Genomic DNA, 15,511 nt, shown 5'->3' with positions numbered 1-15,511 from the left:
TTTAAATATTTTGTTATGATTTGTTTGTCATTAAAAATAGCAGCTTTGTGCACACAGCACAGACTATTACAGTTGTTTGCAAAATGAAAACAGAGTACAAATAGAAGGCCCACATAGGAGAGCTGGCAGTATTTTGATGCCAATCCATCTGTCCAGCTCCCCAGTGAGAGAATCCGTTTCTGTGGGCTTGTTTAAATTTTGTATTGTAATTATAATATAAATAATACTCATTATTTGCTTCTTTCAGGTTTCTTTCTTTGAAGAATGGCATAGGCACCAGTTTGGATGAGCATTTGTATAAACTGAGTATTTATACAGAATTGGGTCTTGCTGCTCCTAACTTGGACCAAAAGTTTAAATTATATATGAGATAAAATGTGGACTGTCACACCCATATTTTTCAAAATCCATTCAGGTGTACCCCAGTTTTGTGGCATTTGGTCAGATATTCAGGCTTACATGAGATTTGTGTGACTGTGCTGATGTTCTCTCTTCTCTTAGAGAATAATTTTTTTTCCATGTTCTTTGCAGCAGTGTCTGTTTTGAAAAAGTCTGAGGAAATAGATTTTTTCAGTTCTACTGTAAAGGCCCAGTTGTGTCACAGCCAGATGAATAGTTGAAATGAGCTAGGTGAAATTGTAAACTTCTACTAGAGCTTTTCATCCCTTACACCTTATCTTATTCCTAAAGGTGCAGAAAGCTACACAAGAAGGACTTTGACAATTTCCACAAATCTGTTATGTATCTGGATGGAAGAAGCAGAGGAGAAAGAAAACAACCTGAAATTATGAACTTGTTATTTTTCTGGTTTCTTGGCAGCAATATGAAAAGCAATTTATTTTCCTCTTAGCAAGAGAATAACATTTGAACAATAAACAAACATTTCATTTTCCACGTTGAGATAAAATTATCAAACTCCCTGAATTTTCCAGTGTCCTGGACAATCTATTGAACTTCAAGCATAAACACACTTCATTTACTTTGCACTTGTTTTCAAAATTTTCTGTGTCTGGTTAACAGTTTTTAAAGATCATTTCAATTCTGCAATACACAGTGAATTTATTTACGTCTAGTGAGCAGATGATGCAATTACTACATTGCTTAGCAGAAAAAGTCAAAAAAGAGCAGACTAAACAGGCACTGGTGGGGCTCAGGCAGAAGAGGAGTTCATACAAGCACTGTGTGCTGCTCAGTGACACACTGGATAGGTTCTGTAAATTATAGACAGACCAGTTTTCATTGTTTTATTATCATTTACTTCTCAGAATATCTTAAAAATGTATTTTAAAAATGCAATTAATAAGCTCACATACCATTTCAGTGACGTTTAAAGGCAGGTGAAATGGATAAGATTGAAGTCAGTTAACTGGCTGTGTGATTTCCTGAGCTGAGAGTTGGAGTAACAACACTGTCATCTGGCAAAGCTGTGCCATGGGAAACTCACTCTCAGCACTGCATACTGACTCTAATCAAACACATTTATTTGTGCACGAGACATAGCCACATTAGACTGTAAAATCAATGAATATATTTACAGCCAATAAATTAATATTTGCAGGGTAAATACTTCTGTCTAGTTTTCACTCCTTGTTTGAATAATTTCCTGGATGCCATTCTTTGCAGGGTTCTTTTATGCTTCAGTTTTAGGGTTCTTGATGTTAAGTGTTCCAAAAATAGTTTTTGTTTTTGGTTGTAATGACAGAAAAAGAGGTCACCCCCTAAAGTAACCAAAAGTTGTCCACACAAGTGCTGTAGTTTCTAAATCTGATTCCTCAGCCAGTCTCTCACCAGCAGCCCAAGTGTCATTTGCTCTACTTTAACACTTATGTAAAATCCCACTCAGCTATCAGCCAAACCTGCTGAGCTGTGGTGAGCATAGCAAAAAGTTGGTCTAGAGCATGGTCAGAAAAAATAGGGGAAAAAGAAGAAAATAGGAAGGAAAAGAAAAAAAAAGAGGAAAATAAAAAGAAAATGAAAAGAAAAAGAGAGGAAAAATCAGAAAGGCTCAAAAAGAGCTATGAGGGAGGATAGCTGTTTTGTAACAATTAAAGCAACAGTGTATACCTTTTAAAGGAAGTTCCTATTTATTATAGAGAGGTAAAACATGCAAAAATGAATAAGCCAATTCCAACAAAGCTCTCAAGGAACTTCTGTATGCAGGGAGGAATATTTTGGCTCTGTTAGCTGTCATGCTTAATTATGAATTAGCAATACACTTTGTCCTTCATTGTACAAAAAAATTTTCTGAGAGGAAGGAATACCTAAGAGAAAGTTGTTTAGTGTTGAGTGTCCATGCAGGAAACACATCAGAGAAATGCCTATGCATTTCCCTTTTTAAAAAGCTGTTTTCTTTTATTTTGAAATATGAATTTATGTGTACACTGAGGATCCGGGTAGGACTGACCTACTATTCCAGAACTGTGTGTAAAGTGAGGTGATATCCATAGATGGTGCCAGGGTAATTTACAAGGCAAATTGCTGGAGTGGAAGTTCCCCAGGCACACACATTTCACAGAGCTGGCTGCCTTCAGTTTCCTGAAAGCAATCAGAGTGCAGTGCAACCGATAAGGAGTGGGGCTTTTTTTGCAGTTCTGCCACTGCTAATGGCAGAAAACGCTGGGCTCAGAAATACTGGAAGCAGGGGTGGGAAATGGAACTAGAGCCTACTTTTGTAACAGATCATTTAACTTCAGATTTCACTCATCAGAAAAAGAGAAAGCTTTCAACAAATAGGAAAATAAAAAATGATCTGCACAGAAGTGGGAGAATTCTTGCTTTGGGGAAGGGAATCCAACCATGAATAGTCTCACCTAGAAGGGAGCATGCTTGACTCTGTTGAGAAAATGTGGTCACAAATACAAACACAGGAACTGCATTATTTTGGCCAAAATTTATCCTTTGAATATGCTTATACCTATCTAGATGTCCTACCTGGTATGTATGTGTCTTAACTAGGGTAGCCATTGCTGTGCCAGGACACTGGTTATGGTGTCCCAGGAACAAGCTGTGATGTCCCCATGCTCAGCACCCAGACTCAGCACTCACACAACTGTGACCACGCTGCTCAGCTGAAGGTGAGGTGAGAAAGCTGTTGCAACTCTTCCTACCCAGGAACAACCTCGATAGCAGCCCCTCTTTGAGATTAGATCTGCAGTTTAGATTAAGCTTAGTCTGTATTTAAAAATAAACTTGAAATGACAACTTTTAATATTGTACAGCTGCTAAACTGAAAAAGCAAAGCTTTTCTATCTGAGAAAATAAAAAATTGGGTATTTTTGGAATGTCTTTCACCCTACTACCCAACCATTTTGTGCTTTGTTAGAGAAGCTTATGGCTTTTTTCCTCTCTCCAGAATTAAAAGCTAAAAAGAGGGACCAACATATATTAGTTGGTTTCATGATTTATTTCCACAGCAACATCAGAAACCCTAACCATGGACTGCAATTGTGTTAGGCCTGGCAATTTACAGATATAGCATTCCTGGCTTGTGGAGCTGAGCATTCAAGGTTAGGGCAAGACAAGGACATCAGCAGGCAAAAGAATAGACAATATTTCAGAGCAAATGTATGTGACAGGCCCAGTAGCTTGTTATGATTTAAAACCCTTAAGTTGTTCAGTCATACCTCTAATCTCTGCCTGTCTTAAGTCCATGAATAATACCTAACACAGATGCTGCATGTGTTGCCTCTCTGCCTTACCCTTTTTATACTCCTCCACCTCTGTGGAGTTGAAACTTCCTGAAACAAGGATAGGAAGGGCAGCTTTGGCTGTATAAAGTATTGCCAAGCCCTGCCAACAGATTCTGCTCTGGAAAACAGACAAGGAACTAATTTTTGTCACATTCTCTCAGCCAACAAAATTCACCAGCACACAGCACCAGACCACAGCAACTTAGCCAAAGCTGTTTTATTTTGAATGTTCATAAAAATCCTTCCTCCCATCTCAGCATTTCACATTATGTAGAAAACAAGAAACACTGACAAATAATCACCTGCCCTTTCTCTTCATTAGAGAAATTGCTTCACATTCTTTTGATCTGAGTATTTGTTTGTCAGTTGCATTCGCAGTTTCCTGTTTACAAAGAACTGACAGAAGAGTGCTTAGTAGAAACGATAATAAAAAGCCCTTTACAGCTGCCCTGGCTGTAACCACCCAGGGGAGGCAGGAGTATGAGTGGCTGTGCAGAGCTCAGTTGCCAGACAGGGTTAATCCACAACATCGTTGCTGTTCTGACAGCCCCGTTATCAGGCACAGGAGCATCAGCCACAGCACCACACACAAACAGGGCTGTTCTGCAAATACATTCATTGGGACACCTCACCATCCTGCCTGCCACTGAGGGTCCTTGCTGTAATGGAGCCGGGAATGCCTGCTCCATAATCTTCTTCCAGCGAGAGGAAGGAACCCCAGTCCAGGGCTTGGAAGAAAATGTGCAAGCTGGATCATACTCAGTCACTGAGAGCAGCTACCCAAGTGCTAGGCAGAATAAATAAGATGTGACTCCTTGCACGGTTTTGCAATGGATTGGGAAGAGAGAGAGTTCAGGCTCAGGTAGGCTGTACTAGCTCTGCAAACCAGGGTCATGAGCGTGACAGAAGCAGAGAGGGAGCCTCATTTGTAGGACTATGACTAAGCCAAGTACATTGGTGAGATATTAAAAGCATAGAGCACACACAAGGCTTTTGAATTCATTGTGCCAGACTTGCTCCTAAATCAGCGTGTTTCAGCCTGTGCTCAACACAGGACTTTGGGCATCAAATTAAATGGAATGGAACCATCATTTTTCAGCAGCTTGTTCAAAAGAGAATAACCAATAAAATGGCTAAAAGCAAGGGCCCAGGACTGTTTTCAAGTTCTATTATTAAACAGGTTTATTCATTATATACTCATCAGCTAAACAGGCAGTTAAAACTGAGATCGTACTGCATGCTAGAACGTGACCTGAGGTTAATTACAGAGCGCTGTTTTTGTTTCAAAGCTAACAAAACAGCCAAGAAGAACTAAAACACAGAAGGATTTATTGCTTCCCAAGTGGCACAGAAGCAGAGAAGTTAATATCTTTGAGGCAGAGGTGTCAAAAGCTGGAGATCTAAAAATACTCTGCTGGCTCATAGCCACCACTGCCAGCCACAGATAAAAATAGGTCATGATAAATTGGGTGCAGTCTTCTACAGATGTTGGAAATGACCATGTTAACATACAAAACACTAGTAGCTGTTAAGAAGGCAGCATTCTTTGCTGTTAGGAGGCACATTTAATCAAAATTTAATGAAAATAGGATTTGGAGACTATTAAGCTGTGCTTTTGTTTAACATTTTTCCTGAAAACTGTACATCTCATTGTGATTAAACTCAGAAGTAAGCAGCAGTACATAGAAAGACCAAAATTTACTGCACCCACTTACAGCCCTGGTGCATAACTGAGAGCTTGCCTGAACAGGGACTTGGGCTGAAGGTCACCATTTTACAGATTATGGTTTTCTTGTGTAGCAAACCAAAGTTTTCAACTTTGGTTTTTCTTCAATGATTTTTTGAAAAAGTTTTAAAGCTGGCAAAAGTAGAACAAGCATTACCACCCCATCTCCTGCAAGCAGCCATCCTCAACCAGTTAGACAATAATTACACATTTTATATATATATATATATATATATATATATATATATATATATATATATATATCTTCATTTAATTATAATATTTCATTGTATGTAGGAGACTTCGTTCTCTGGAAGACTTTTCATAGTTTGTGAATGAATTAACACTAACAGTCCCTTTCCACAGGAATATAATCCTTTCTGGCATTCCCCTCTGTCTATGATGTGGTCAGAACTGATGACAGTTTCAGGGCTCAGACTCCATGCATTTTTGTCTCTACCATCTCCTATTCATTCCTGGGCTTCCTGAAGAAATGCTCATGTTGGAGAATGTTTTTCAGTCCAGAAGCTTTTTTTCAAAGTATGGTAAACAGGGTATTTCTGGACACCAGAGGAAGAGCTGAAGACAGTCTCCTAAAAGACATATCCTCCAAATTCAGAGACTCCTTAGAATGTTTTGTTAGTGACAAAACACACAAAACCTGCTTAGAGCCAACTGTTTTTCTTATATATTGTCCCACTGACAAGCATTTGACAGGAAACATGTAATCCATCTTGCAGCAGCAAATTATCATATTTTTCAGTTTCATAGTTATTTAGCCATATTTTGTTTAGTTCTCAATGTCAAGGTAGGTAGAAGATTCTTGTCTCATTCTAGGCTTTTCAGCTGCCCTAGTTTGTGGGATTTGCTCATCTTCTCCATTAGATACAGTAGTCGCAGTGGATTTGTCATCTTTTCCTCCTGATTCATTGCAAATAATTTCAAGTGATTCATAAAGCATAGACACAGCCTTAAAAAGCAAAGAAAATGTCAGTCAAGACTCTTACCCATAAAGTAGACGTAAAATGAACTTTTACCCATGACACAGCACAGCCCCAAGAAAACAAAGAAACACAGGCCATGTTGTTACAATTACAGAGGAAATGAATGTTTCCATGTTAATGTTGAAAGGCAAAGCCTTCCTATGTTCAGATTCAATTCTCTTAGTTAATTAGGCAGCAGGCACACACTTTTTTTGAATACTAAAGTTGTCATATTCCAGGGTAGATCAGATTCTATGAAATCTGAAATGGAAAACGTTTTTACCCCCTTAATCTTTTAACTCTGATATTTCCAAAAAACTTCATCATACTCTTCCCTCTGGATGGATGCTCTTTTGATGCAATAAATAGCACACTGCTGTGGTATTCAGGTGCTCTTCTGGACAGTGCAAAAGTCATCCTATTCCCAAACATACATGGGTAAGTCCTTTAGCAAAGTATGAGAATTAAAGGTCTGCCTGAAATGCAAATAAAGACCTATTCCCACAGACATATAAAATCAAATTCTCAAGCTGAGATGGCATAAACAAAGAAATGGGTGGAAGTGATGAAGTGGCTTTTTGTCTTCACCCTCACATGCTGCTGTGGGGGTTTGCAGTGTTCTGATGAACCATACCCAGCACAGAGAGGTACCTGCCAGACAAATGTCAAACAGGAGGCATGGCAGGGATGGCCAACTAATCTGGATCACAGTTCCGTGCACTTTGAATAACCAGAGCCCCCCAGTCAAGAGTGAGCATTATGCATGTTACCATGAGCTGGAAGTTTGTGTTAATGCTACAGAAGTGCTTAGATTTTGGCTGGAACCTGCAGAACTAGATGAAAAAATCATCAGCTGCACTGGGAACTCCCTCAAAGGCCAAATTCCCCTGCAGCTGGCAGAACACTATGGGAAACATGCCCTGAGCATCTCAGCTGAGGAAACATGGGGTGATTCTCCAGAGACAAGTGCTACAGGATCCAGCTTTGCCATGAGGATGTTCACTCCCAGGTTAAGTTACCTTGGTGTGTTGTCACCTGACCTAATTGCTCAGGGTTGCTGTGACATACATATATATACAGGTGAGAATAAAATCCATAGCTTGATTCAATATCTGTGTTACAGGATTGCCTTTCCAACACAAGAATTGTAAACAAAACAGGAGACTGTAAATAGTCTTGCAGAAGCAGATACAACCTTCATGTTCACTGTTCTAGAAATGATGCCCAAACAGATTCAGAATATTCACTAAATTTCCAAACTTACAAAGAAAAGTGTAAGTTATGTTAAAAACCAGCGTGAGACTAGTTTTTCCCAAGTAAGTAGAGACTTTCTCACAATCAGAAAAAAAAATTGAAGTGATAATATTCTGCAATACAATTGAAAGGCAGTAAGTGCAATAATATTTGTTCATCTCTACTGGCTTAACTTGTTTGAAATGTGGTGTCCATACACATGGTATGTACTGGCTTTACTAACCTAGTGGATCTCTTGAATTATTTACAACATCCAATTATGCTTGAACATGCAAAAAGATGGCACTATGAATCCACTCTTTCTGCTTTCACTAAAATAGCAAAAAGGCCTGTTACATGAAGGAAAATACTGAACCTAGGCCATGATATATCACTGTGGCTGGTAGCTGCTAAATTGCAAAGCAGCTGCAAAAGATTTTTATTGCAATCACACATTCTCTGGAGTAGTCTTATCCAGACAAATCCTAAGCAGTAACTGGCTACTAATGAACTTTTCACTCAGCACCCCCTAGGATGCTTGTTTTCTCATTCTCAACCTTGTTTTCCTACATCTTCATTAAATATTAACAAGCAGAAGAGCAATCCCTTCATAACTAGCAATTAGAATAATTTATTACTATGACCAGACCATATTATGATTTGTATTTTTGTAATTTTCTACTATGATATCTCCAGTAAAAGCAAGTCTCTTGGCTTCAGCGGCAATCTACTTACAGGTGATGAATTTTCCCAGGTTTTTTACCTTAGAGCAATGACTATTGCTCAATAAAAGATGGATATTACTGTTTCACTACCTGCATGCTGATATTTTCTCTTGCCATGACCACAGTACCAACGTGACCAAATCAAGGCTGCAGCCAGGCTTCCTTATGGGAGAATTTGGGAATCTGTAAGCTCAGTAAGTGCAGTTGACCATGGGCTTGAACATTTTTCATCTCTTCTGTGTGACTTGCCCTGTCCAGCTGATTGCAATGAAGACACTGCTTGCCTATGCAAGGGTTAAATTAGGGCTTAGTTCCCTTGCCTAATTTGTGTTTCAATGTAATTAAAAGATGAATAATGGCAGGGCAAAAGGAGCTTGCCAGAAATCTGCTACTTGCTCTCAGCAAGAGTTGCCTGCTCTAATGACCCTATGAGCTGAAGCTGGCCCAATCCCCTTGAGCTTGGTACAAAATTACACATAAAGGGACTTTCTTGCCACTTTTTACTTCTTTCTTTCACTCAGTCTCTGTATTGATATTCTCCACTTTTTGCTGCCCTCTTCTCCAGGCAATCTTATAGTGTTAAATAACTATAATAACAGATTTCAATACTTTCCTACTACATAAATATCCCTCTTCTTATTTCTGAGTGTGGGTTTTTTGTTTGGTTTTTTTTTTTTTTTTTTTTTTTTTTGTTTTGTTTTTTTCTTTAAACCTTTTTCATGTGTAGGAAGATGCTGTCCTAGGAACAGCAGGTCCTTGTGTGCTTTCTGTTCTGTCCACTCCCCAGTGCATCATTTTGAAAACCCTCTCACAGCATGAGTCTTTTTATAAGCCTCTTACCCATTCAGCAGAATTGGATGATGAGTTTTCCTCAGCTGCTTCCCTGGTGGATTCATTTCTCCCAGGAGGCTCTTCCACCTCAAGTCTCTGCTCCTGCTCTTGCCTTGCTGTCAGCACAGGAGGCAGTGCAGCACCTGATAGAACCCAAGCTGCAGTCAGTGCTTGCTCACCCCAAACCCAACAACAAAAAAAACCCCAAATGAGCAAACAAAACTGCCCTTCAAAACCCCCTATCAACCCAAATTAATAGTTAACTAAAAGGAAATCAAAGCTTGAAAAGAGAGAACTTAGTGTTCAAGGCTGGGTCTTTCACATGTCACTTCCAGTTGTCACTATCAGAAGTGAGAGATTGTGATGCAGAGCTAAGTTCTGGCTCCTCACGTTTTCAGTCAAAAATCAGCAAGAAATGATCAGAACTGATATCCTTGAGTACCCTAGCCAGGTTAAGATCTTCAGCTTAAGTGATGACTCTCCTTAAAAGGTAAATAATGAAAGCAAGTGGCTGCAAGAACATTCACCTGAACTACAAGCTGTGCCTCTGATCCCTCCTGTCAGCTCGAGATGCCTCAGCAGGCCAGGTGAGCAAAGCTGTACACTGAAATACCTTTTCAGTGCCCCTCTCCAGCCATCTCAAACCAGACATGTAACTTATATGTGCTAATGGACATATTGTAACTCACCAGACGGTGTGGAGTGCTGCTTCTTTTTGTAGCAAAGATACAAGCTTCCCACTGCCACTAAAAAAGGAAGGATGGCCCATGCTTCCAAATATCTCCTTTCCAGTGAGTGAGCCTCTGCAATTATAAATTTTAAATAAAGTGGTGTACTGGTCAAAGATAAAATAAAAGATCATCACCACAGCAAAGAAAAGGCAGGTAAAATTAAAAATTATTTCAAGAGTGAATCAGGTGCAAGGTCACTTTCCCATTTCTGAGGGATGCATGCCTGATGAACAATAATGTCAGTACCTCCTACAGCTCCTGCAGATCCACATTCCCCCTCCCCACAGTATTTAACACCAGTCTTTTCTGCTTGTACTTGACCAAGCAAGAGATAAGATTCCCTAACTCATTTTAGAACATTAAAACACTGTTAGAGAGATAAAGTAACCTACATTAATTTCCCACCATTTTGAACACTATTTCATTGATTCTCTGGCACTGATATTTTCTAAATCTTTGATAATTTTTGTGTTTCCCTTTGAGCCAGCTGACCCATGGTATAAAATACTGTACAAAACTGGAGTGTATTGCAGGATTGGAAAGGCTTAATGCGACTTGAGCAGTCAGCAAGTGAGTGAAGTTTGGTAATGCTAAAGGTCTAACCATAGTCTTTCTCTGCTTTTGAGGGGTATAAAGAGAGCTGAAGATCAGCATCTTCCAGAACTGGTGCATAATGCCTTCACTTAGCTATATAAGAGGAGAGAGGCAAATTGTCTTCTGGGTGTCTCATTGTATTAATAATTTAAGGATAAACTAATTTCACTCCTATTGCTGAAAATTTTAGTTGCGTGTGAATACTAATTGCATTCATGCTTTTCAATGCTTAACTCAGAATTGGGACCTTAAACTCCTCCCCTGTAAAAGTTAGCATATGGCTTTGGTAGAGCAGGGAGACACAGCACATATAAACAATTAGCCACAACAATTTTATGGACACAAATCCATATAGGGCCCATACTGCTCCATTATCCATATTGATTTATTTCTGACTTTTCATTAAGAACTTGTAATGAATAAATAAAATGCTTAGTAACGGTTCCAGATTACTGAGCAGAGTGACCATGTGATCACTGCAGACCCTGTAAGCACAAGCAGATTCACTCAGTGTCTCACACCTATCCTCCTCCTCCTCTGAGGAGGATAAACTGTGTTGGGTCTTGTGCAAAATACACAGCTCATGAACAGCCTTTTTGTAAACCTTAGGCAATAATTCCTGCTAGGAAATCCTTATGGAGGAAAGCAAACACTACACAGGGGATATTAAGGCAGAGAGTTTAAGTCAATTGCCAATAAAAGTTGTTCAGTCCCTCTTTGTGTCTGTCTCTTTCACCCAGAGATCCAAAGTGTGGAGGAAGGAAGGTGGGAGGCGCAGGAAATGCATAACATGGCTCAAACTGAAGAATCTTTCTGATGACAAGTGATATGGCACTCACATGTTCTTGCCAGCCTACCTTTCTCTTCGACAACCACTGTTGTCCCATTTCCACGTAGTTTCTTAAGGAAAGGTATTTCAATAATTATCTCACAGTAGTAAAATCCAGTGTCATTTACATTGGCAGATTTGATGACTAGCACATCCTTATTTTCATGGGTGATGTTGGACAAATAGAGAAGTTTTGATGATATACTTTTAGTGATGTTCATTTTATTAACAAAATTCCAGTATGCTCTACACCTCTGAACAGCTTTTTCCCAAATACAGGTGATTTCAGTGTAGTCTCCAACTGATAGATTTATGTTTGTTGGTGTTTGGATGACTCTTAAATTATTGGGATCTATAGCTATGGAGAAATACATACAGATTTAAAAGGTAAAACAACAAAGAGATGTCATTAAAGCTGTATTTAAAATAAATAATTTAAATATAAAGAAGTGTTTCAATATTAAAATAAATATTTAAAATAACAACAAGTAATACTGTAAAATCATGATGACATTAATTTTCAAGCTTTCTACTTACTTCTCCCTTGAATTACAGCAATTTTTTCAGGCTAAAGTAAACTTTCAATCTGATGCGTTAAAGTCCTCCATCATTGTTTGTGTGCAAGAAATTAATATTTTCTGCATGCTGGCTGATAAACATATTTTTATTTTCAGGAAAACACTTTATAAAAACAGATTGAGTCTGAAGCATATTAAACACTCTCTGCCAGATAAAGAAGAAACAAAAGGAGCAATTCAGAATGATTCATTAGTCAATAGTGAAAATCTCATCAAGGTTAAAGAAAAATGACACTGCAATTTTTGACCCTATGTAGGAGTCTTGTCCAGCACTGCTTCTAATGAATGACAAGTGTACAGCATTTTAGAGGTGTGTTTTTTCATTTGGTTTCAACTTCTTCCATTAAGTACTTGCTGACAAGTAGTTTATAACACCAAATTCACCTCCTTCCTTTAATAGGAGCAGCCACACAGATCATTGGGTCTCTTGTCTGGCTTCTAAGAAAAGGCTGACTTGGACAGTATCAGTAGAAATCAAACTTTGTTCCTTCCTGCTTTCAATACATTTTTCTCTCACTGTCAGCATGCAAAGTAAGTGACACATGAGACATTATGCAATATATGTACAAAACATTTTCTTCTAAAGTGAAGCCACTGTGTTGATATCAGATAACTCTTTTTATATTCTAATGGCATTGATGCTCATTACAAAAGTGCTAATCCTATAAAATCTATTCCCATGACTGCTGAGACAATTATTTTCATATGCTGTATGAAGAATTATAATTCCTTTTTCTATCCTTTGCAACATTCAAGTGAAGAACTAATAAGAGAAAATGGCAGGATTTTCTTCTAAATTTTATCCTGTTTATCACTCAGGCACATTTCACAGCAAGACATAACTAGTTAGACAAATTTTTTTCATATCTCACCCTAAAATGGCATCTGATTAGTTTTATCAAAAAATGCAAATAAATTTTTCTATTTTTTCTATAGAAGAAGCCACACATTCATCACAAGTAAAGGAGTCAGGAACCTCCATCTTTACAATGCAACACTTAAAAACTTGTAGAGAACAATATGGACAGTATGGGGTAATATAAGCAGCAGAAAAAAAAAGGGAAATAATTGATGTAGTGTGTAAATGACAATCCAAAAGCTGTTCAAGTTAAAGAAATAATCACTTATTTCAGTTTTTCTGTTCACTTCATTTGTTGTTTAAAACACAATTGTGCTATTTCTATCTTTACTATTTTTCTGAAAAATATCACTGAAAAAAAAATTTATCTAATTTTTTAACTCATATGGAATACCTTCAGCATTTTCCACTGTGATTTGTATTGAACAATAAAGAATTATGAATCCTTGTCTGCTTTGTATTTCAGTACCTCTGTGATCTAGAAAAATCCTCCTCAACAGTTTAAAATTCTACATTCAGCATTTTTCATAACAAATACTCAAGTCAGAAGTCCTAAAAAGATGGTGCATATATCAACCTAACATCATTTTTGGTGTTGAAGTGTTCAATTTGTTTCTCTATGCTTTCCCTGAAACAATTTCTTTGTGAAAATGCTTTTTGATTTCTCATGCTTTTTAATCTTGCTTTCAGCATTATGAAAAAATAGTTAATATTCTCCTTGTCCCACATGTGTATTTGAGGCAGATATACCATAATTTTTTTTTTTAAATCCAGCTCAAGAATTACAGGCAACTTATTTAAAACAAAACAACTATAACAACTACAACAAAAAACCCCCAATAACAAACCAACACTTACCTAAGCAGCCAAAACCCACTGTTAAAATAAGTTTCATTGAAATTATGATCATTATGCAGAATTATTAGCATTTGCATCAGGCTGCCGTGGTTGAAGATCAGCAAAACACCAAATGAAAGCACGTCAAATTTGCAGCTTAACTTCCTCTTCCCTTAAGTGGTGACGATGATACAACCTAAATGCAACCCAATTTTTCCCTACACTCTGTGAAACTGCTGTTTCAGAACTCAGCCATCCTATTTGAAATTAACTAATTTCTTCTTTAACATTTAAACTGTGTTGTAGCTGGTTGCTGTTCAACCTAGATTAGACTCTCTTCTGGTATGGCATAAAGAGCTGGTTTTCCATGTGTTGTTTCATGACAGCATTTGCCATTGTCCTAAAATCCTTCATTTAACAGCACTTTACAAAGGTGAGGTTTCTTCAGCTGCTGTGTACATGCTTGTCAGCAGCCTCTTCCATCCAACCAGATGAATCTCATCCAAAGCCAGAGACAATGACTGCACACGGGTTACACTGACATTGCTCCTATCTCTCTTTATCGTACAGCTCATTGCCTCCTTGCTGAAATGTTGCCTGAATTCTTCCCTCCTGTGAGTACTTTTGGACTTTTGCCTTAACAGCAGCAGAGCCCTACTGGCAGGAGCAGCAGAGGAAGGCTGAGTGCCATGATCCCACTCAAAGTGGCCCCAGCATCCTGCAGCACCACTGGGGACCTTACGCTGTGCATGCAATGCATCAACCATCACCTCTGCGGGTGCAGCTGCCTTAATGCAACACCAGTGCCATGTGCATTAAATAAAGCTCATTTCAGGAAGATTATAAGCATGGGTTAAAAGAAAATTATCTACATTTACCTCATCAAGGTAAGGGTAAAACTTATTTGCCATCAATTATGAAAAGTTTTTCTGCACATGCAGGTAACTCTAAGCTGCTTAATACTTGCCAGCACTGATTTTTGGCTCCAACCCAGAAACACTTGTATGGCCTGGCCAGAGACATTCCCTGGAAGACAAAACATTGCATTTGTTTCTTAACTTATCCATCTTACCAGGCCAGAAAAGTTTGTCCTGCAAACATGTTCAGTTGGATAATGTCAAATGACAGGAAAAAAAAAAAAAGATAAAAAAAGTAAATCAAATAGAACATAAATAGAAGATAAAAAGTAAATAAAAAAGTAAATCAAATAGAGCATAGAATATAAATCAGTTACATTAAAAACTTGATTAAGAATCTGTCAGCTACTAATTTCCTAGAACTAATATCAGGTTTTAGTAGCACTGGGCAGGTGCCCAGAAACAAATGAACAACATTTTGTAATGATGACACAGTCACATTTAGAGCCTCAGGCACTGTTCTTTCCATTTAACAGCAACAAAAGCACAGTGCACCAGCTCATCTACTTCTCTGTATCTACCTTACAGATATAATTTCAGTGATATTTAGATTGCCATGCAGAATTAAGAGGAAGAAGATAGCAAAGATAAATGTCACGAAGTGCTACAGGCTAGCCCCATTTCTGATGGTATCAGCTGACCTGTTTATCATCTTTTAGAACTAGTGAGGACATAAATACCTTCAAATTCAAATTATTAAAGGGATTTATTAAAGGAAATTATTTATATTTAAGGATATTATTTTATTATGTAAATAATTCTGCTTGCATCCATGCTTTGGTAGTACTGATCAAAGATGTAGATTTCACTAAAAATTTACATACACAAAGATGCATCAAAGATGCATGTGTAAATCCAAAGGAAAAAGTATTTTATTTTGTATTTCAATTACTGCATTTGTGAATTTAGTGTTGACTTGTGCAGCTGGCAGCTCCAACATGCAGAATAATTTGTCTAGAAACTGGGTAAAGCTTTTTCC

The 15,511-nt window shown here is 38.0% G+C and overlaps 1 protein-coding gene and 1 long non-coding RNA gene across 3 annotated transcripts; one reads left to right on the top strand and one right to left on the bottom strand.

The window, feature by feature from the left end:
- Positions 1 to 684: 684 nt before the first annotated feature.
- LOC135299536 (uncharacterized) lies at positions 685 to 13,948 on the bottom strand. Of its 2 annotated transcripts, XM_064418735.1 has the most exons (6): positions 13,637 to 13,948; positions 11,879 to 12,064; positions 11,370 to 11,699; positions 9,877 to 9,990; positions 9,197 to 9,330; positions 685 to 6,385 (listed from the first exon to the last, which is right to left on the bottom strand). In XM_064418735.1, the coding sequence occupies exons 3-6, from the start codon at positions 11,560 to 11,562 to the stop codon at positions 6,206 to 6,208; spliced, it is 621 nt and encodes a 206-aa protein (XP_064274805.1). In that variant the 5' UTR covers positions 11,563 to 11,699; positions 11,879 to 12,064; positions 13,637 to 13,948; the 3' UTR covers positions 685 to 6,205. The 2 variants fall into 2 exon arrangements, with proteins under 2 accessions (XP_064274805.1, XP_064274804.1); XM_064418734.1 differs by lacking the exon at positions 11,879 to 12,064 and having other exon boundaries at positions 687 to 6,385; positions 13,637 to 13,944.
- Positions 10,013 to 12,962, top strand: LOC135299537 (uncharacterized). Its single transcript, XR_010361511.1, has 3 exons — positions 10,013 to 10,488; positions 11,253 to 11,423; positions 12,016 to 12,962. It is a non-coding gene; the product is annotated as an uncharacterized LOC135299537 (long non-coding RNA).
- Positions 13,949 to 15,511: the final 1,563 nt, after the last annotated feature.

Source organism: Passer domesticus, chromosome 4, assembly GCF_036417665.1.
Source record: "Passer domesticus isolate bPasDom1 chromosome 4, bPasDom1.hap1, whole genome shotgun sequence".
Classification (NCBI taxonomy): domain Eukaryota; kingdom Metazoa; phylum Chordata; class Aves; order Passeriformes; family Passeridae; genus Passer; species Passer domesticus.
The sequence above is the reverse complement of the archived record's forward strand: the minus strand, read 5'-3'. Positions and strand labels throughout refer to the sequence as shown.